General features: G+C 38.0%; 2 protein-coding genes across 6 annotated transcripts in view; both read right to left on the reverse strand.

Annotated features, from left to right (window-relative positions):
* Window positions 1-16,896, reverse strand: part of LOC149231296 (16S rRNA processing protein RimM family) — a 429,419-nt gene extending 412,523 nt beyond the window's left edge. Inside the window, exons 1-4 of one of the 5 annotated variants that reach the window (XM_089379157.1) lie at window positions 16,539-16,895; window positions 16,392-16,430; window positions 16,070-16,245; window positions 15,274-15,408 (exon numbers count right to left, since the gene is read on the reverse strand). In XM_089379157.1, coding sequence (XP_089235283.1) covers window positions 15,274-15,408; window positions 16,070-16,245; window positions 16,392-16,430; window positions 16,539-16,611 — 423 coding nt within the window. In that variant the 5' untranslated portion in view covers window positions 16,612-16,895. Of the gene's footprint in view, window positions 1-15,273; window positions 15,409-16,069; window positions 16,246-16,391 lie in introns of all 5 variants that reach the window. The other 4 variants (XM_089379158.1, XM_089379159.1, XM_089379156.1 and 1 more) reach the window with 4 other exon arrangements.
* Window positions 5,471-6,302, reverse strand: LOC149231298 (uncharacterized). Its single transcript, XM_089376262.1, has 2 exons — window positions 6,165-6,302; window positions 5,471-6,049 (listed from the first exon to the last, which is right to left on the reverse strand). Exons 1-2 carry the CDS (start codon window positions 6,290-6,292, stop codon window positions 5,611-5,613), a joined length of 567 nt encoding a protein of 188 aa, XP_089232388.1. The 5' UTR covers window positions 6,293-6,302; the 3' UTR covers window positions 5,471-5,610.
* Window positions 16,897-20,302: the final 3,406 nt, after the last annotated feature.

The following is a 20,302-nucleotide window of genomic DNA, read 5'->3' on the forward strand; positions in this document are numbered from 1 at the left end:
GAAAAGGAAAATGATAAGCGTCTTGTTAAGGAATTAACTCAAATGATCAAAGACATGCAGTCTAGTCAAGCAAAACTAATAGCAGATCACGCCAGAGAAATGACTTCCATGGGAAACAGGTTACAGGCAATGGAAGTTGCTCAATATAATCAAAGGATCAACTTTCAGAACATGGTGGATACCATAGAAGAGGAACATGTTGAGGAGCTAAGTTCCATAAAAGCAAATCTTAAGAAAGAAATGAATTCTATTCAAGAAGATCATAATAGAATGATAAAGGACATGGAAGCTAATCAAATATATCTTCAAAACAAGTTATTAGCTAGAGAAAAAAAGCATGCTAAGGAGATGAAAATCATAGAAACTAATCATTCTAATCATATGACCACCATGCAAGACCATTTGACCAACATGAAGGAAAATCATGCTAAGGAAATCCATGCCATTGAGGATAGGTTGTAGAGATTGATTAATGACATGAAGGTTGATCACATAAAACAAATGAAAATTATGAAATCAATACATGCAGATGAAAGGAATGCCATAAGAACTGAGCAAGTCAATCTTCAAAGTAAGCTACAAATGTTGGAAAATTCACGGCTCGAGCCAAGACCAAAGGATCCAGTACAAGAACCTACCAGCCCGCCCAAGTAGCCTTCATCTTATGAAGAAGTCATTGATTCCATTGAGAAATGGTTAAACGAAGATTATCCGGGCAGGAAGGAAATTGAAGGAAATAAGATCGATGATTGCAACGCCAATCCAGCAACTTTGACAGAACAGGGTCATGAAAATAAGGAAGAGCAAGTCACAAAAATCAGTGGCATTCCAAATTTTCCACATGAACGTATCTAAATCAGATAGAAAGTTGCATGTCGATCGTGTCAACAGCAACAGTGCATCCTACCAAGAGCAAGCGTAAAAGGCAAAAGAAAAGAAGTAAGAAGTTTGGTGCATCCAATGCTCGAGAGTAGCTTGATATTCAGCTAAGGCAAAGTCCTAGCATTGTCAGAATTCAACGTGGCACATCCGAGAAGCAACCCACAAACTTGCCGAAAAGTCGACTGATGATCAGTGTGCACTATGTTGAAGATGTTGGAATTTCTAAGTCTAACACGTTTGAAACCCTTGTTCTGTTAATTAACAAGTTATTTACCATGTAAATACTGGAAATAAATACAAATGCATGCTCAACACATTACAGATCATCAACTGAAGGAAATAGAAACAAGCACACAAGTGACACCGTTGTTTTTGGACTAATATCCCCGGAAAAACCTGATGCGAGAAAACTGGTGCAGCTATCTGAGGGTTTGATTTATTAAGCGGTTTCAGAATACAATCTGCGTGTCAAATCTGGCTCACCCAACAGAGAAAAACCTCGGCAGTAGCACCTCTCTACTCGGAAGCAGATATTACGGCTGAAATCCCAGATAAACACTCTGGCAGCTTCACAGCTCTAATCTGCCCCACGAAACCCCCAGCGTCAGCCTCTCTCTGGCCCAACGTTAGCCCAGCGTCACTCTGGCTTGGCCTGCGTCAGCCTCTGTAGGCAGTGTGTCAGCCCTTTGGCCCTTTGCGTCACCCACGCTGGCCCTCTGAGGCACTGTGCAGCTCCTGGTTGCCTCTGTGTGAGCCTTGGCTACCTCTACGTGAACCCTTCGCTGGTTCTGCGTCCCTCTCTCCGGCTACTGCGTTGATCCTCTCGGTGCTATCTCTGCCTCTCTGCTTCTATATTCACTGCCCCTTAGCTGCAACTTTGATCACTCTCTCAACTTTCTCAGCAAACCCAGCCCCAGAAAGTCGAAATCTTGATCTCTTGGTGTGTTCTCCAAGTGACCCTCAAGCCTCTTCTTATACTTTTCTCGTTGACAAATCAACAGCCAAGATTAAGTCCCTAATCAACGGCTAAGATTAGATCTGGCTTGATCCATGACTTTTGGACCATTCTAACACAGTTTTATATTAATTCACATTAATATTTTAATTTCCCTAAGTTTAGACTTAGGGACTCCATTAAAAATATTAATTATTTTAATATCTCCCAAACTGTTTAGAATCTACCCAAACCCTTTCTGGGTATTGGAGATCTCATGTGCCTTAGCCTCTCCACCGATTTTTGTGGCTAGAGCACATTCGATGCTACCCCAAATCAATAGAAGACATCTGATGCCATGGGCATCGTTTTGTATAGTATCTCTAACCCTGTTCCCTTTTTATTTCATGTCGTTAGATAGTTTATTTCACGCATTTATATTATGTCTTTTATATTCCAATTTATTAGAGTAGATTTTCTATTCCAGTGATATTTTCTATATATGCATGATGATTTCGATGTTGAATGGATATCTATTTGATGGACTTTTGTTTCCTTGGATGCAGGATTCTGGGATTCTCACGTTACTTCTTGGAAGCAACGTGTCCCCATATGGAGCCAAATGTTGCACTCAAATTATCAAAGTTCCAAGGAAACGGAAGTGCCAACTTTTTCAACAAGGATCGGATCACATATCAGCAGTCTGTGTGTCATGGTCATCCCATTCTGCAAGTTATATATTGTAAATGATCTTAGTAAAACCTTGAGTCTATGTAACAACTTAGGTAAGCCTATAATTTGATGACGAATTCCATCCTAGGAGGTTTTTTAACCTCACTAATTACCTGTGTTTTTTGACACGGTTAATCAAAAAAATAATAATAATAAAATTAAATTAAAAAAAAACTCCCTCCAGCTTAAACCCCCAAAGCTAGGGTAAAATTTATTATCGAATTACTAGGTGAGTCCTAGTGTTTAGTCAAGTCTGATGTAAAAGTGGTTTGGGAATAATTTAAGCTATCTGGCTTAATTATTTCATTACAAATCACTTGGTTTACTAAATCATATTAAGTCGTAGATGGGTTATGTGTCTTGAGGGTCTAATACAAATGTGTATTCCCTCTTTGAGTCTTGTAAATGAAAATCATATGTATTAGAGGGTTGGAAAACTAATTAATCTCCAAATGTGTAAATTAATTAATTTTTCTGGCAAAATAAAATTAAATCCTAAGCCAAAAAATAATTAATTAAAGTCAAGTTAAATTGTCTTAGGAAAATAAATTCTCCAAATGGAAAAATTCGTGGGTCTTAAAAGAATCAATTTTTAAAAGTCCTCCACCAAGGGAATATTGTATTTTTCAAGAAAATTTGGACCCTTGGACTTTGGTGACTAAGTCAGTCAAATTTTTGAGGAAATTAGCTCTAAATAATTAATTTTGAGCTTTAAAATGGAATTATATGATAAATTCGAAAATTCCTCAAAAATAAAAAAATCAAGGGCCAAGATTAAAAGATTTTGAAATTGTTCATCAACGGTCAAGATTATTTTGACAAAGATTAAAGAAACTAGCCATTGTTTTTCCATGTGGAGGATTTATCTATCAATTAGAGTCATTTGAGTCTCTAGTCATCTTGATCTCTGGCTAGAAAATTTCTGCTGAAACATCTTTGTAACTATTGTCCCACTGGGAACTATTTTTTCAATCATAATAAAGACTTTGGGGTTCAATTCAAAGTGTTCTTGCTTATTGATTTGCGATATGAGCTGACTACGGACATCTCTATGTTGTGTTTAATATTGGTAAAATTTGTTTTATCATTAGATGGAGATAGAAACATACTATCGATAGTTTGGGCTAATCTTAGGTGGTTTATTTCCCATGTGATCTAACAAATTATTTTGAGATAAATTCATAGTGCTTGCGGGTACTTCAGTCCTTGGCCTCCAAATTCACAAACTTGGGCAAGAACCATTGCTGCTTGGATTCCAAATATTTATATGGTGGATTAAATCTTCGCTAAGGTTGTAGTATACATTGGGATTTCTAAAGTATTTTTAGTCATCCTTCAAAGGAAAAAAAACTCCATAAAAATATTTTTCTCAAAAAATTAAAAATTTTAAAACCCTTGTATATTTGTAGATTTTGTGAATAATTTTGTAAATTTAACTTGTAAATTATTTTTTCTAACTTGGGTTTTGGGAATTTTTAGTATTTTGTACATATTTGGGGTTTGGGTGTTTTTATTTTCATTTTTGCAAGTTGGATCAAGGAATCAAATAGGAAAAGAGCTAAATCTAGGCCCTTGAAGGTAAGATCTAGTCTCTAGACAATTTTGCAGGGACATTTACTGAAGATCTAACAGCAAAATTCAGGTCCAAAAAAAAATAAAAATAAAAATAAATAAATATATATATATATATATATATATATACACTCAGGACTCGGGTTTTTGGCCTCCTCTTGCCATTTCAGCACCTGATCTATCATTCTAGCTCATTTATCCCCGCAAATTTGCTTCCCTTAGCCTTGTTCTCCAATTATTGGCCTATTTTGCCCCAAAATTGACCTGAAACCCTAAACTGAAGTTTTAAAGCTAAATACTTGGCGGTTTTGCAAGATTAAGGTCTCAAAATTCTTATTTTTCAAGCGGCAAAGTGATCCCAAAGTTTCATTGATTTTCAACAGTGGGATCTTCAAGGCCTTGGGCCTAGGGTTTGACCTCTAAACCCTTGTTTTCTGCAGTTTTATTACAGCAAGCAAATTACTAATAATTAGGCCCTAAAATCACAAACTAAATGGTCAAGATCATTTAAAATTGCAAAATCTTCATTTTCACAAATTTTGGCCTCTTGGGTATTTGAGTTTTGGCCTAGATCTAACATTTAAGCTTGCTGGATTTTTCTGCATAACTGAAATTTTTTGCAGTTTTGAAATTTCTGAATCAAATACTTAATAAGAGCCAAGAACTGAAATTTTTCAATTTCCGGAAAATTTTATTATTCTTAAGAATTGTTGGGTCGCTAATCTATCATTGTTTCACTATTGTAATAACATATCAGTTCTGAAATTTTTGAATCACATCCTCTAAATAACTCCAAAAATTATTTTTTTCAAGTTTGGTGAAATTTTTCTATTTTTGGAAATATTGGGCATCTATTTTTGGCTTGATTAGTTTGTTGATCTATGGTTAACTCATTGTTGTAACAAACATATCAGTTCTGAAAATTGCTGAGTCAAACTCTCTAAAAGCCCTAAAATCAAAATTTTCAAGTTCTGGTGCATTTTATTATTTTTGGGCAAAAGGCCATCTATTTTTGGTAGTTTATCTTGCTGATCTGTCTTTACTTACTGCTGCAAATCAAGAAATCAGATCTGAAATTTCACTGAATACATCATTTTAAAGTGATCTAAGCCAATGTTGTGAAAAGCGCGAGCGGGATTAAATCGGCGCAGGGAACGAATCAGAAAAAATCGGAAAAATCGGGAAAAAAGCGGGAAAAAAGCGTTTGGTACAAAAATATTCATTTTTTTTCATTTTTTTTCAATTTTTTTAATATCTAAACCATCTACAACATAAAATAAATACATTGACACATAAGTATGATAAAAAAACTAATATATAAGATGTTTAATATCATTTCTAGCGCTAAAATCACACATAACATTGAATCATGTCCTGAATAGTAAGTCCTGACTCCTGAGTCCCAACTCAGCCTCAAAATATCAACAAAAAATATGATAATGTATCTCATCATGTCATAATGTCATATACAATAAAATGAAAGTCTAATCCTATTGATTTCCTCTGCCCCTCTTGCGAGAAAATGTCACAGCTTTCCCTTTCCCTCTAGATGTAGATGCTGGTGCCTGTGCTGGTGGAAATGGAAGTGGAGTCTGATGTGCTCTAGAAGCTGAAGAACTAGAAGTAGGAGCTACAGGAGGTAGACCACGTCCTCTACTGGTGGCAGTGGTAGCCCGGGTAGGCGGTGTCACCTCCTCCTCCTCCTCCTCCACCTGCTCCTCCTCCTCCTCCCCCTCCACTACATCCTGCACTAACCAATCATCAGTAGAATCCATGAGAGGCCTCTCGGCCTCAACCCTCCATGCAGCAGTGGTGTCAATCCCATCCAATGAGATGGCATCCACATCAAGTGTCCTCTCAAGTTGCCTCACCCACAATCGAAGATTGTAGTAGACGTAGACCATGTCATTAAGTCGCTGGGACTCCAACCTGTACAAAGATCATGAAATAATAATTAATAATTAATATTATAAAAAAAATATTATTTAATGAATTCAAAAATTTATTTGGAAATTTGCAATATTTTAAATGTTTAAGTGTTAACCTGTTGCGCTTCTTGTTGTGTATTTTTTCAAATACACTCCAGTTGCGCTCACATCCTAAGGAGCTGCATGTTTGGCTGAGGATGCGTACGGCAAGCTTTTGCAAAAGGGGTACTCTGCCACCATACATTTTCCACCATGCATCTACAACAAAATTACAAATAAAATTTTAAATAAACATAAGAAAAAAATGGAATTTGAAGAGACAATGAAATTTGAAACAAAGTTACAAACTAAAAAATACCTGGCATTTTAATCGCCCTATCAGTGATAGCCATCTCAAAGCCAAATGTGCCACCTGCCATCTTATATGTCTCAATTTGTTTAGAGATCTCTATACGTTGTTCTGGAGATTGCACCATCTTCTGGACGCAAGATAAGAATCCATCCATGATCTCAGCATCAAAATCAAACCCACATGCATAAGAAAATGCAGGGTTCAAGAAAAGCCCAGCAGCATGAATGGGACGATGGAGTGTGTTGTTCCATCGCTCATCAATCACTCCCCATAGAAGGAGTTGTTTCTGAAACCCATCATCTCCCTTATCATCATAGTAGGCCCGAATGGCTTCTTTAGCCCTGTCCATAGCTTCATACAAATAGCCCATTGCGGGCTTCTCACCATCAACCAACCGAAGAACCATTACCAAAGGTTCAGTAACGGCGCACACCTCCTGCACTCCCGCCCAGAAGTCTTCCTGGTATGAAACTAGTCTGCATACGGCCTCTCCTTCTGGTTTGCGGCTCATTGACAAAGCACGCCACTCCTCTAAAAGAAACATTCTCTTCACATCCCACATAGAATTCAAGAGGGATTGAAGAGATATGAAACTCGTGGCAAACCGTGTAATGGCAGGGCGCACCAACTCTTTGTTGTTGGTGAATCTTCTCATCAAGCTAAGCACAGATGTATGATTATATATAAATTTTGTGATGTTTTTTGATGAGTCAACAATATCTTTGACAAAGGGAATTTTCCCTATGTCCTCTAACATCAAATCAATTCAATGGGCAGCACAAGGTGTCCAAAATAAAGTAGGATGCCTGTCCATAAGCATTCTACCAGCAGCAACATAATTTGCAGCATTGTCCGTTATGACTTGGACAACATGTTGTTCACCCACCTCCAAAATAAACACATCCAGCAAATCACATAAAGTTCTTGCATCTTTGATTTGATGAGATGCATCAACAGATTTGATAAACATAGTCCCCTTGGGACAACTAACCAAGAAGTTTATAAGGGTTCTCCCCTTTTGGTCAGTCCAACCATCTGACATAACAGTGCACCCTGTTTGTGCCCATGATGCCCTAAAATCCTCCAATCTTTGGGTGCAGTCATGCTTTTCATCTTGAAGAATCCGACCTCTGAAATCATGATAAGAAGGGATTTTGTACCCCGGGCCAACACTGGCAATAGCATCAACAGTAGGTTGGAAAAATGGATTATTCCTTACAATGCTGAAAGGAATATCACTCCAGAGGAGAAATTTTGCCATCAACCTGTCAGCTTGTTCTTTTTCAGTTCTTTTTAGCATTGAACCGATAGATGGTTGTGAACCAGGTGTGGTTCGAGGAATAAAAAATGATGATGCAGCTACCGGATTGACTGATGCTGCAGTAGAACCAGTGCCACTTGGCCCACTTCCTTCAGCTGACCTTTTTAGTTGCCTTTTGAGTTTTTCTTTGGCCTCTCTAGTGTGCTCTAACTCTCCCAATGCTCTCATGGCTCTTTGGATAAGTTCAGGATTTGTATTTATACAGGGCCCCACATCATGTCCAGGGATTTGTGCAAGGTGAAACTTCAACCTGTACACCCCCCCGCGTATCTCCTTTCCACACAACTTGCAATTCAAGTTTTGTCTATCATTCGGAGCTTTAGGTTCACCATATTCCCAAAAATGATCCAATTTCCTTGGCATGTTTGTTTTTGAACTTTGAATTTGCAAACCTATGGGAAAATAAGGATTAGGAAATAGGAATTTAGGATTACAATTTAGCATTTACAAAATTACAAGTTACAAATTTCCAGAATCCAAAGTTCCAAACCCAAGTTACCCAACCAAATGGCAAATGCCAAAAACAATGAAAAAACATAAACAATGTTTCAAAAAAAAAAAAAAAAAACTGGTTCCCATAGTCATACCAAGTTACCCATCCCAAATCAATGAAAAAATACAAAAAATTCTTTAAAAACAATGAAAACAAAAGGAAAATGGTGCCCATATGAAGTTTCCCAACCAAAAACAATGAAAAACAATGTTTTTAAACAAGGAAAACAAAAAAAAATTAATCCACATACCGTTTCTATGGAGAAATTGGTGGTCTCCTCTTGAATTTGTCCTATAAGCACTTAGATTTGGTCACAAACCCTCCAGCTGCTCTCTCCAAGACTTCCTCCTCCTTCTGCGCGCGCCCACTGTCCAAATGACCAAAAAAAATCCAAAATCTCATTATAAAACCCGCTGCCCCGACACCCTGCGCTTTTTTTCGAAAAAATCAGCAAAAAAAAATATAGCCCCTTTTTTGGTATAATAAGAGCGATTAAATCGGCATTAGGAAAAAAGCGCGATTTTTTAAAAAAGTTTCACAACACTGATCTAAGCAAGTTGAAGTACATTTGTTGGTCATTGGAATTTCAGTGTTTTATGTGTTGGGCAAGTTTCATCATTTGAAGTGGTTTATGCATTGTTGTTACAACATTGATAAGATCTGAATTTTTTGAAGTAGTATTGTTGGTATAAATTTGTGATCAGCATCTTGATTGACTATTTTAAGCATTTGGCATCTTGGGTTACTTGGTATCTTGTGGAATATTGTTGAAATTTACACTTGTATCTCTAAGCATTTTATCTTGTCTAAGATTGCAATTCGCTATTGTTAAGTACTCTTAAAAGGATTCTAATTAAGTACTTAAACAACTTAAGAAAATCTTAACTCAAGATAAATCTCACTCATAATCTCTTGCATAAGCATATTAGATCTAGATTTGCATTAATAATTTACCTCCTAGCATAAGCTAGGTTGATAGAGGTATAGGACAACCCTTCTTATCTAGCTTGAGGGGCCTCAGCAACTCTTCGATGGTTAACACAGTGACCTTGCAATCATCAAAGCCACAATCTCTGCAACGCCAGAGGCATCAGGTGATAGAAGCCTAACAGAAGGTATCATTAATCAGGCCCTAGCCTGCTTCCTGTTAGGCTCCTTTCCACAACCTACCTTGGAGCCCAGCTTCAAAATAGTTAAAGAGGGATTACACTTAGACTAGGCATTTAACTAAAATTTACCAAAATCATTGCATCTCACATAGATCTTAGGACTTGCATATCATATAAGATAGTCAATCATTCAAGCAGCCCGCCATCCCATCATTTGGTTCCAATTCATAAGAAGCAAGAATTTGTGACTCAATTAAGGCACTGGTCTCATAATAGAAAATCTAATTTAATCAATAATCTTGCTTAATTTCAACCAAGCGGCTAGGCCACTCATCCGTGTCTCCCAAGTGCGTTGATTCTCAACTTGTTTTCCTTCACTTCATTCCATATGGACTACCCACCATAGTTTGTTGTTGGGAGACAGCTAGAACGGAGTGGGCGGGGATCAAAGTGACAACCCTCGTCCTGAGCGTTGTCGCCATGCATGTACAATTCGGGCGACAACATGAAGTATAAGTTTATGGAAAATGAAGTTGATACTGACATTACCTTTCTCAAGGACAGTACTCTCGATGATTCTCTTTTTGAGAACCTTGAGGAACGTGATCCCATTAGCCCCTTAGAAGATGACATTGGAGATTATTTCCATATTGAAAAAGACAAGTGGGAAGTTGTTGGCCCTCAATTTAACTGTGCTCCCATTTATGAAAGCGACAAGGACGATGAGGTTGAGAGTGGTCCCCCCTTTCCCTCGAGCATTATTTATGAGGAAATATCCATCGATACCCTTGGAAAGGAGAATTATCATTTTCCCTTGCATGAAAATGAGCAATTGGAGATGATTCATTCTCCTTTTTGGGAAGACCCTATCTTTGATACCAATAATGATAGGATTGATAAGGCCCTTGCTCGTACCTACTTTCCTTATGATTCCGGGAGTATATTCAAATCACTTGAGCCTCAAGAGTTGGATTTTCAGAAAAAGGGTCCCATTGAGACTTCACCTTTTCCCTTTCTATTGTCCATCACCTTGAGTTTTCATCAAGTGATTCTCTCACCCATATGATCTCAAGTGACCGTGAGCCCTTTCCCCCTTCCGAGTATAGTGTCAAGGAAGATCCCATCATTGGTTATACCTCACCTCCTTGGACACACCCTCAAGGTCTTAATCACTCCATGACCTCCCTTCTCCAAGGTGATTATCACCTTAAGCGACCTATTTATTGCGCCCCTTCCTTCCTGCGCCCTTCGTTGCCCTCCCATCATGACCTTGTGGCATCTACAAAACATGATATTATAAACAATGATTGTGATAAGGAGTTGTTGCGAGTGATCTTTCATTCCACCATTGCGTACTTAGAGGGAAGGCCCTGCACTTCTAGATTGGCTTATTCTCCTTCTCCTAGGGCTTCATTTTGCCTCGAATGGAGATCATATTTTCCAACCTCCCACCTGCTTCATCCTCCATACAAATGTATCTGCATCCACTTTGTGATTTGCTACATGAGTAGTCATACTGACAGGCATATGTATATTGATATGATGATATGTTGGTTGCACTAGCTTTATGATTACACTTAGCATTAGCATTATTATATGCATGTTAGAGTAGGATGCATTGCATGTTGACTTTGCATTAGAACTAATGTCATATGATATTTCTCATGATAGATTAGTTGCATTCAAATTTTAAAACTGCACTTTACTTCTATCAATTGATTTTATGGGCCTAATCCAAGCATGTGCGATCATGAGAAGCCGTGAAAGCATGTTGCTCATTTTTCATCTATTATATGTGCAGGTAACAGGTCTACGGTAACCAAGAGATTGTTGGAGTTCTCGTGACCTCTCGTTCGAGTAGCTTCATCCACTTTGTTGAGAGATCACATCCCAGTTGGAGCCAGATGTTACCCACCATTTTGTGGGTGATATCCCTACAAGAATTATTTTCTTCAAGATGGTCCTTAGCCGGCAGCCCCTTGTACCGACCAACTAGCTCGGTGTACCATTTGTCCACCACCTAAGCCAGTCATGTGGTCCCTCACCCATTTGCCATGATCATATGTTTGAATGTGGACCTCCCGAACCTGAAGGTATGCCTTGTCATTCGGTAATTGAGTGTTATAGTTTGCTTCTCATGGACAATCCTGGGCATAGATTAATGGGGGGATTCGGCAGAAAGAATGAGCTAGGTCTATGTTCTTGTCCCCTCGACCCCTTTTTCAATGTTAACCTTGGATTCTAGTCCTGTGGAATCTCTTTTACTGAACATTTGGCTTTAGGGATGGCATTTCATGCAAAACATTGATTTTGGTTGCGTGGTCCCGCTCCCTCATCCACATATATTACTCCATTTCCACTCATTATAACCCCGTTCATCATTTCTCCCACCTAGGTCCACATTCCTCCACTGGGTCCATATAGTTCTAACTCTCACTTTCCCCTTGACCTCGAGTCAGGCCTGAAATGATGCCCTGGAGATTGATGGAGCTAAAAAGAAAAGTAAAAGCATAATTTGCTACATTCAACAGAAAAATGTACCACAAAATGCAAAAGATGGTCGAGACAAACACATTTAGCTCGTGGGCGAAAGACAATACATGAGCTCTACCCCATCATCATGGTCATCACCCTGGTTCCTACAGGCCCTAGATAAGCCTCCTTTATCATTTAGGAACCCATAATTGTCCCAACCCCTGGTGGGCAATGAACCGCCCTACCTTAAAGAGGGTATCCACTACCATATCTCACGCATCATGCTCTTACCCCTTGAGAGGGAGTGTTGAAATTTGGTAGCATTGGGAGGTACTCTCACGTGCCCTTGGTGCTAGATATGTGAGAGGAAAACACTCATAGGATTGATTGTATGAGTGTATGACCTAAGAGATGATGATTTGAACCCATAGACCCATGGTATTTTGATGACCCGTGGTATTGCACCCTTTGAAAAGGTATAAATTAGAATTCAATGGAGAGGCTTGAGATCAAACATGGAGAGGAGAATAATGGATGTTTCTTCTTGATTGGGGTTTTGATTTGCTAAGGAAACTACAGACCTGCAAAGGAGCAATAGGGTACTCTTGAAGGATGTGAGTAAATTGGTTCATGGGGCAAATATGTTAGGACAAATCTTCAAGGAGGTTGTTAGGTTGTTCTAAAGGCAATGAAGGAAAGGTCACAAGGAGAAAAGGAGTTTTTTATGGCATTAAAGGCGGTTTGTGCCCTAGGAAGGGTAGAACCTATGGGAATCTACCATCCAAAGGCTGAAGGACAAGCCATTGAAGGTAGAGGAAGCTAGCCACTAGTTTGAGGGACAAAACCATAGTCAAGGGAAGAAGGAATTGTGTCATAAGGAGGGTCGGTTGACTGATAAGGCAGTTGTGTAGGAGCCAAGCCTGTGGAGGGGTCGATTGGTATTTTTGGGTAGTCTACAAGTCAAGAGGAAAGAATTTGTGCCCTAGTTTAGGGCTTGACCTGTGGCAGGAACAACCCACAGCAAGAAGGGTTAGGGGTTGTTGATTGGAGGTTGGGACATCAAGCTACAGCAGAAGGGAAGGTCGCACACTTGTTGAGTGCTATCTGTAGCCAAAAAGGGTAGACCGAGGGCTTAGGGCTTGCTGGAAGGTAGCCACAACAAGTGTAAGGTTGGATAAGGAGGGTCGCAGACCTGTAGGGTAGGTTACAGGCGGACTGAGGGTTTGAGAGGGCTAAGAAAGCCCTAGGTTGACCACACCAAGGTATAGGAGGCACTGTTGGCCTATGGTGGCCATTCAAGGAAGGACAATAGCTTAAAAGGAAGCATTTTGTAGGGCAGTTGAGGGTTGAAAGAACTCAGCCTCAGCCTAGGAAAACACGGGTGTGTTTGTTCATATATTTTTGGTATCATACAGGGAATTGTAAAGGACCATTTTCCCTGGTAAGGGAGCCCTTGGATTCTTATTGAAGGAAAAATTAGAAATTGGTTTTTGTAATTAAAATTGTGTGTTTTGTGCATGATCTAATTGCTAGTGTGTATCCATTGTGTAAAAGTTTTAAAATTAGGCATTTTAGTGTGTTTATGTGTTTTGTTTTGTGAAACTACCAAAACATAGACCAGACCTGGGGTGCATAGATTTCTAACACGCACACCCTACTTCAAGTCTTCTTTAGGTTTTTCTCCTCACAAACCATAGCACCTTCCTCCCTTGCATAAAGACAAGTACAAAGACTTGAGGCAAGTTGATCTTTGAGATACAAATAATTTGATGAACTCTCACATCTCTAAGACAAGATTATGTGAAAAAGATACAACTAAAGATTCTCTCCAACGTTTATATAAAATAGATGAGGGAGGTCAACAAATAGTAAAGCAAACAAGATCCACAAACAACTATCTCAGTTGACCTAACTAATCATTAACTAAGTCCACATGTCAAGCGCTCCTACTCAAAGGTCACACATGTCAAGTTCTAAGGTAAGCATGTCCATTAAGCAAGGATCACAAGGTGAGTGCTCCACAACACCAAGGTCCAATGCTCTCTCCCAAAGATATCCAACACTCCAACAACTACCTCCTAGGCCATGCGCTCCTTCAAATCCACCAAACCTCCATGAATGCTCCTTAACCCGAGCCTCCTCAAGTTAATCACAAGTCTCCACATAAGACACCAAATGGTCCCATGCTACCAAGGGTTAAACGCGCTCCTACTAAATGTCCCAACTCTCCTACTCCATATAGGTTCAAGTAACCATGCCCTCCATATACACTCCATGAAAAATGTCACCATGCCACATAGGATACCAACCTCCTAAGGAAGTTCACCATATAAGTATCAAGTCAAGGTCTAGCAATCCATGACTAAGCTATCTCCAATGTGTGTGTCCACTAAGATACAACCAAGGGTAGGCATCACACCTTACACTCCGGAACAAACAAAGCACCCCCAACATGGTGTAAACCATTAAAGTAACCCCACAAGCTAACAAGTTGCTTTAGATGTTTAAAATATTTTTGAAAATGAATATTTTGGAAATTTAAGTTTGTGAATGTTTTCCCCCATGTTACCAATAAGGTTTTTCTCAGAACCTCTACGATATCTCACAAACATGATATTTGCAACATTGATATAAACCTGGTGTCTTGTTTGACAATTAAATGCCAATCCATACATTAAAAAAATGCCTGTGGTGCATAATATATCTTCTGGTGTAGGAGGGTTAAACTCCTATTGAAATGTTCTTCTTGTCGATAAGTTATGAATGACACAAGATTCAAGCACTCGAGATGAAGTCCCTCATAGTTTAGCAATTCGAAGTATGTCATGGTGGCTTTTTATATTGATTCCTTTGCATTTTCGACCAGTCTCTGTACCTTCTTTAAAAGAAATGCTTGCCCTTTCCTAAAAGAAATTTAAGCAACATATTTTTCTAGCAAGTTTAGGTGTTTTCAGGCGGGGATTTTTGCTCAATTTCAAGATGCTATGTGGCCAATTTGGACCTGCTTGCTTTCAAAAGTTTTACAAGTTAGGACTGAATCTTGATGCCAGATTGTGCTTCATCTGTACAGATTTGTTTTGAAAGATAAAACATTCCTTTTCACTGGATTTTGGATGAGCCAAGATAGTTTCGTTACTATTCTTATCTTTTTTACTAAGACATGAAATTCTTCTCGGACTCCTCCAATTACTAATTTACATATTTGTTATATAGACGAAATGGTGAAACTGAACATGTTTAACATTTTTATGGTGCGGACACAAAACTTAATTCAACAAAAACAAAAAATCCACATGCATGACCAAGCACTCTCATCCATTAAGTAAAACTTGGCCAAACTTGATCCAGGCTAGCTGACTACATCAAGAAAGTCAAAAATCAATCAAAGGCATATATCTAAATACCAAAAAAAAAAAAGATTTCTCAAATGTAAGAGCCATCTAATTTGCTGAATTATTTAACACTTCAAACTTACCTCATCGACAGAATTGACCCCTTTAAAAGTAACCAACCACTGATGTTGGGCGGCATGAAATCTTCCTTTTACAAGCTCAAACTCCTTTATCATCATTGTGCTAGAGCTTCTCAGTCTCAACCATCTTACACCTGGCTGCCAAAGACATCACCACATCTCAGCTGATTAACGGAACCATAGCAAGCCAAGCTTCCTATGTAAGCCTGGTTCGTGGAGACGATGCATTGAATAAATGCAATAAGGCCTATATGCGTACAACTGAATAATTCGAAATAAAATTTAGCAACCACTTGGAAAGTACCTCTTGGTAATTGCAGCTTTTAAGTATTTGAACTGGGGTACAACCTGAGCATCCAGTTGCATTGCGGGGTTGTATTGCACGGGAATTGAACTGATGGCCATCTTTCTGGCAAGTCAGTTTCCCTAGCTAGCTCTCAGAGCCCAAGCTCATGTAACCTAATGTTGCAATGCAATCTATGTTTTCACTGAGAGAAGCAAGGTGCTCTCCAATTCAGGTTGAGGTGGGTGCATCGGTGCTCTCCAATTCAGGTTGGGTGGGAACATCGAATATGGAGATTAACACAAACTCATCTAAACCCGGTCTGATATGCTCGTCGAGGTTGCCACATGTTACACACGGCTTTAAATGGGTCTGTAATTGTACTAGTGTGTGCATAATTGGCGACTCCACAAGGGAAATGAACTCGTGACTATAGGTAGCCAATGCAATTCAGTAAACACTAAACAAAACCTACTTGATGCAAGCATCTTGTAGAACAATGGGGGCATTCAGTACCTTAAGAAAACGTTCTTCTGGAAAATCTGTGGCGGGTTTCACACGGACCTCTCCACGAAGACCATGCACATTGCATATGTAACCTGCCTCAACAAACTGGATGTCGTCTGCATCACTTTCTGCTTCATCAATTTGGGTCTCCTCTACTGCATCTCGCACCATTTGGGTTCCTAAAACTATGCATTATAAAATACATTCAGCCTACGAAATATCAAAAAAGCTGCATATGAAGCTTCACGAGAAATTTAAACCCAGCCAAAACCCGAGAAACGGAGACAGAAAGAAAGAAAAGAAAAATGGAATCAGAAGCAAAGGAGCATACCAGAGTTAAATTGTTCTGTGATTGCGCTCTGTACAGCATCCGAGGAATGCCGAGCAATTGTTTTTAGTCTTGTTGGAGTGAAATGAATACATTTTTTGTACAGAAATTGGATGGGCATCGAACGATAAACCTTAGATGTGGACATACATTTGCGAGTTGCAGTTATGGAGAAAGAGGATGACAAGCAGGAGAGCGTTGGATATATTGCAATCTCCGCCATGCCTTGCTACTGAATGGATTGCCTCCAGCTCCAAGGCCGTGTTGCTGTTAATGGGTGTTTATCCAGACAGCCCAGTAACGTGCACATCCATTCCAGTCGTTGTGACAAAAATATGTGGTTTAAGAGTGGTGCTAAAAAATAGAAAAGAGGCGGTCACATGTTCTTCATTTCATTATGGGAATTAAAACAGCGATTGTATTCTAATACTGGTTTGATAGTTCAGCGACACCACTTCATATCCTCGACCAAAAGACCAAACGCGGACTGTAGAGATTAAGCCAGACCTTATAGCCTATTATCATTAGCGAATAGGTTAGCTACACCCCTTGGGCCTTCGTATCCTTAACCAGGTTAAGACTAAATGACGGTTGTTACAAACCAATTAGGATTAATTTTTCTGAATGATATCCTCCTTGTATTCAATCAAAAATCAAAAGATCTAATGAAGGTTTGTGAAAACTAGTTAACATTGATTTTCTGCAACGGTCCTTCGAATTCTAAACTTGATGCACATTGATTTGGATATTTAAATGAAATGTCACAAAAGGTTTTCAACAAAATATCATTGATCCAAATGAAATGCCACGAAAGGTTTCCAACAAAATATTAGACGGTTGTGAACAAACGTGAAAAAATTGGTGTATTACCTTTTTTTTTTCCTTCTTGTGAAAAAATTGGTGTATTACCTTTTTTTTTCCTTCTTTTCTTTTTGTTTTGTTGGGTAAAGAAGTTGGTGATAAAATTAGTTATTTTTTATGTTGATATTAAATTTGTTAAAAAGATTTATTTTAACTCGTGATAAGAGGGATCAAATTCTAAAGTACAATTTTTTCTTCAATTTGTGCATTCAAGACATCTGTATCTTAGAAGATTTGATCCCTCTAAAAACTTGGTAGATCTAGAATTAAGATAAATCTAGGAAGAAAGAAAAAATATTATATTGAAGTGTTTAATCTCACTCATAGTCATCAACCGAAAGCTTACATAAAGGCCAATATCTCTTGGAGAGCCAAAATTCTTATTGTTCAGTTAAGGACTAATTCTCATCAACTCCGTTGTGAAACAAGACGCTCGAAAACGTCAAAAGAAGTGTGGGAGGAAAGAGTATGCATTTTTTGTTCTTCCGTAAAAGAGGAAACAGAAAAAACATTTCATTTTAGAATGTGAGACTCTCAAAGACAACAAGGAAAGTTATGCAGATATGCTAGCAACTAGCTCTTGGGATAATCTATTTAGCGAGGGGTTTGTCGAGAAGCTTGGAGCATTTATTGTGAAGCTTCACAAAAAAAGAGCCTAATACATGAAGCAGATGAAGAAGCAATATGTCCCATAAGATATCTTTAGCCTCATGGATGTTAAAATAATTTCTTTCTTTCTTTCTATGCTAGTTTATATAACAGATATACTTATTGTTTTTTACTTTGAGAAAATTTAACTCACAGGACAAAACTTTTTTAGCTACCATATCAATTTACTTAATTTATATATATGAAATACTAATTACTTTTTACTTTAATAAGATTTACCTCACCTATACCAATATAATTTTTTCACAACATTTTAATTTTGAAGTATTCCTATTTCAAGTTTTGTAAGTAACCTGAGAGTTGGCATTGTAGTTTTGTAAGTATTCCAATTTCATGCAACATTTTACAAGTAATAAAGGTTGACTTGTCTTTAATTAATTCTACGTTTTGTTAAATAATTTTAAATGATTTTTCACATTACAAAAAAAACCTAATCTAATATTTCTTCCTAATGAGGGATCAAAGCAAAACATAATAAGGAATGGGGTGTTGGTAAGTTTTATAGTATAGTGAGGTGAGTTTGTTATCCCAATGTGAAAGGAGGCATAATTTGGAGACAAATAATCTTTATTTAATTATTAAAATTTTTAAGAAACATACTTGATTGTATATATGTGTTTTTTGTTAAAAAGTTTAACTTAGTTGACATATTCAATATTATTCTTTATCTTTCATTAATTAGTCAACTCATATTTTTATTTTTATTTTTTAACATAATGTTACGTGACAACATCTCCTTCATATACTAGGTTGTAGAGTGCCTCTTGGGTCAAAATTTGTAAGTCAAGAAAACAATTTGCAAAGTTATGCTCAGGGCTACTTATAGACTTTTTTTTTTGGCCTCATTTTGCAAACAGGGCTACTTATAAACTTCTTCTTTTTTTGCCTCATTTTGCAAACAGGGCTAGTGGTTAAATAACAAAGAAGCACGAGAACAAATTTCCTAGGGTGAAGAAGAGACTATGATTTTTTGGAGCCAATCTCAAAACATTTTTCATTGTGAATCGAGTTTCCTCAACAAGTTGGGTCGTTGTAGATGTGGGCATCAAATTTTCCCCCCTTTTTTCTTAGTTCTTCCTTGGGTTTTCGGCCATCCATTTTCCATGATATTGCTAGGGGAAGTGAGTGTATTTTTTTCCATTATCATTTCATTGAGTGGAGAGGATTTGTTGATTGTAAAAAAATTAAAAGTTTCCTTGTGCCCTAGGTTCAATCTTACTTTTAAGAATAAAAATGTCAAAAATTTTGGACCCTATGTGGGAATATGGTGAACTTAAGGGGGCGTTCAATCGACAAAAAATGAGTTACAAGTTGTGTGGAAGCATATGATAAGGAGAATATCTCAATTGAAATACCACCTTGCACAAATTCCAGGACATGAGAAAACTTTGCCCATACGCATCTCCAGAAATCATTAATATTACCATCAAATCATTAGAAGATAAAGATTTTGCCAAGGTAATTATGAAACTTCAAATTGCAAGGGGAGTGGGGGCAAGTGAGAGTGGTTCTTCAACAACACCTTCCACAATGGCCAATCCCACATCTACCTCATCATTTCTTGTTCCTAAAACCATGTTTGGTGCACAACCTTCTATCATGTCAACCCTTAAAAGAAAGGAAAAGGAAGAAGTTGACAAGCTAGTGGATAGGTGTTTTAGGTGGAGTGACATTCCTTTTAGCATTGCCAAGAACAATCCATTTTACCATGCTATGTTTTATGTTATTGTTATTGTTGGCACAGGGCATGCCCTTCCTATGATGACTTGAGAGGGCCTATTCTTCGAAATGAAAAGGTTGATTGCACTATTAGATTGGAGGAATTTAGGGCTTCATGGAAACACATTGGATTCATTGTGATGTCAAAGGATTTGATTGATCAAAAGGGTGGAAGCCTTATTAACTTCTTGTTTAATTGTCCCAAGGGGACAATGCTTATGAAATCTATTGATGCATATTCACATATCAAAGATGCTTGATTATTATGTGATTTTTTGGACTTGTTCATTCAAGAGGTAGGTCCATACAACGTTGTCCAGGTCATAATGGAAAACACTACAAATTATGTTGTTGCTAGTAGGTTGCTTATGGAGAGGTATCCTAACTTGTTTTGGACACCTTGTGTTGCACACTATATTGATTTGTGTCCTACCACAACATGGTTTGCCACTAGCTTCATGTCTCTTCAATTTCTTTTGAATTCTATGTGGGATGTCAAGAGAATGTTTCTTTTAGACGAGTGACATATTGTATCTTTTAATTACAAACTAGAGGGAAAGGCCATATGTGTGTTACTTTCATATCATGAGAGATTTTGGCAGGAGTGAAGGGGTTGTGTGTTGTTTTTGAACCTTTGGTAATGATTTTTGACCGGTTGGTGGAGA

The sequence above is a fragment of the Pinus tabuliformis genome, chromosome J, assembly GCF_031772625.1.
Source record: "Pinus tabuliformis cultivar Carrire ecotype Pingquan chromosome J, CPIR1, whole genome shotgun sequence".
Classification (NCBI taxonomy): Eukaryota; Viridiplantae; Streptophyta; class Pinopsida; order Pinales; family Pinaceae; genus Pinus; species Pinus tabuliformis.

What these genes read in the sequence shown, in the direction of transcription:
- LOC149231298 (XM_089376262.1), bottom strand. Translation starts at nt 6,292, where the DNA reads ATGTATGGTGGCAGAGTACCCCTTTTGCAAAAGCTTGCCGTACGCATC. An exon ending in CACAACAAGAAGCGCAACAG is followed by an intron (nt 6,050 to 6,164) that starts GTTAACACTTAA and finishes ATCTTTGTACAG; the next exon opens with GTTGGAGTCCCAGCGACTTA.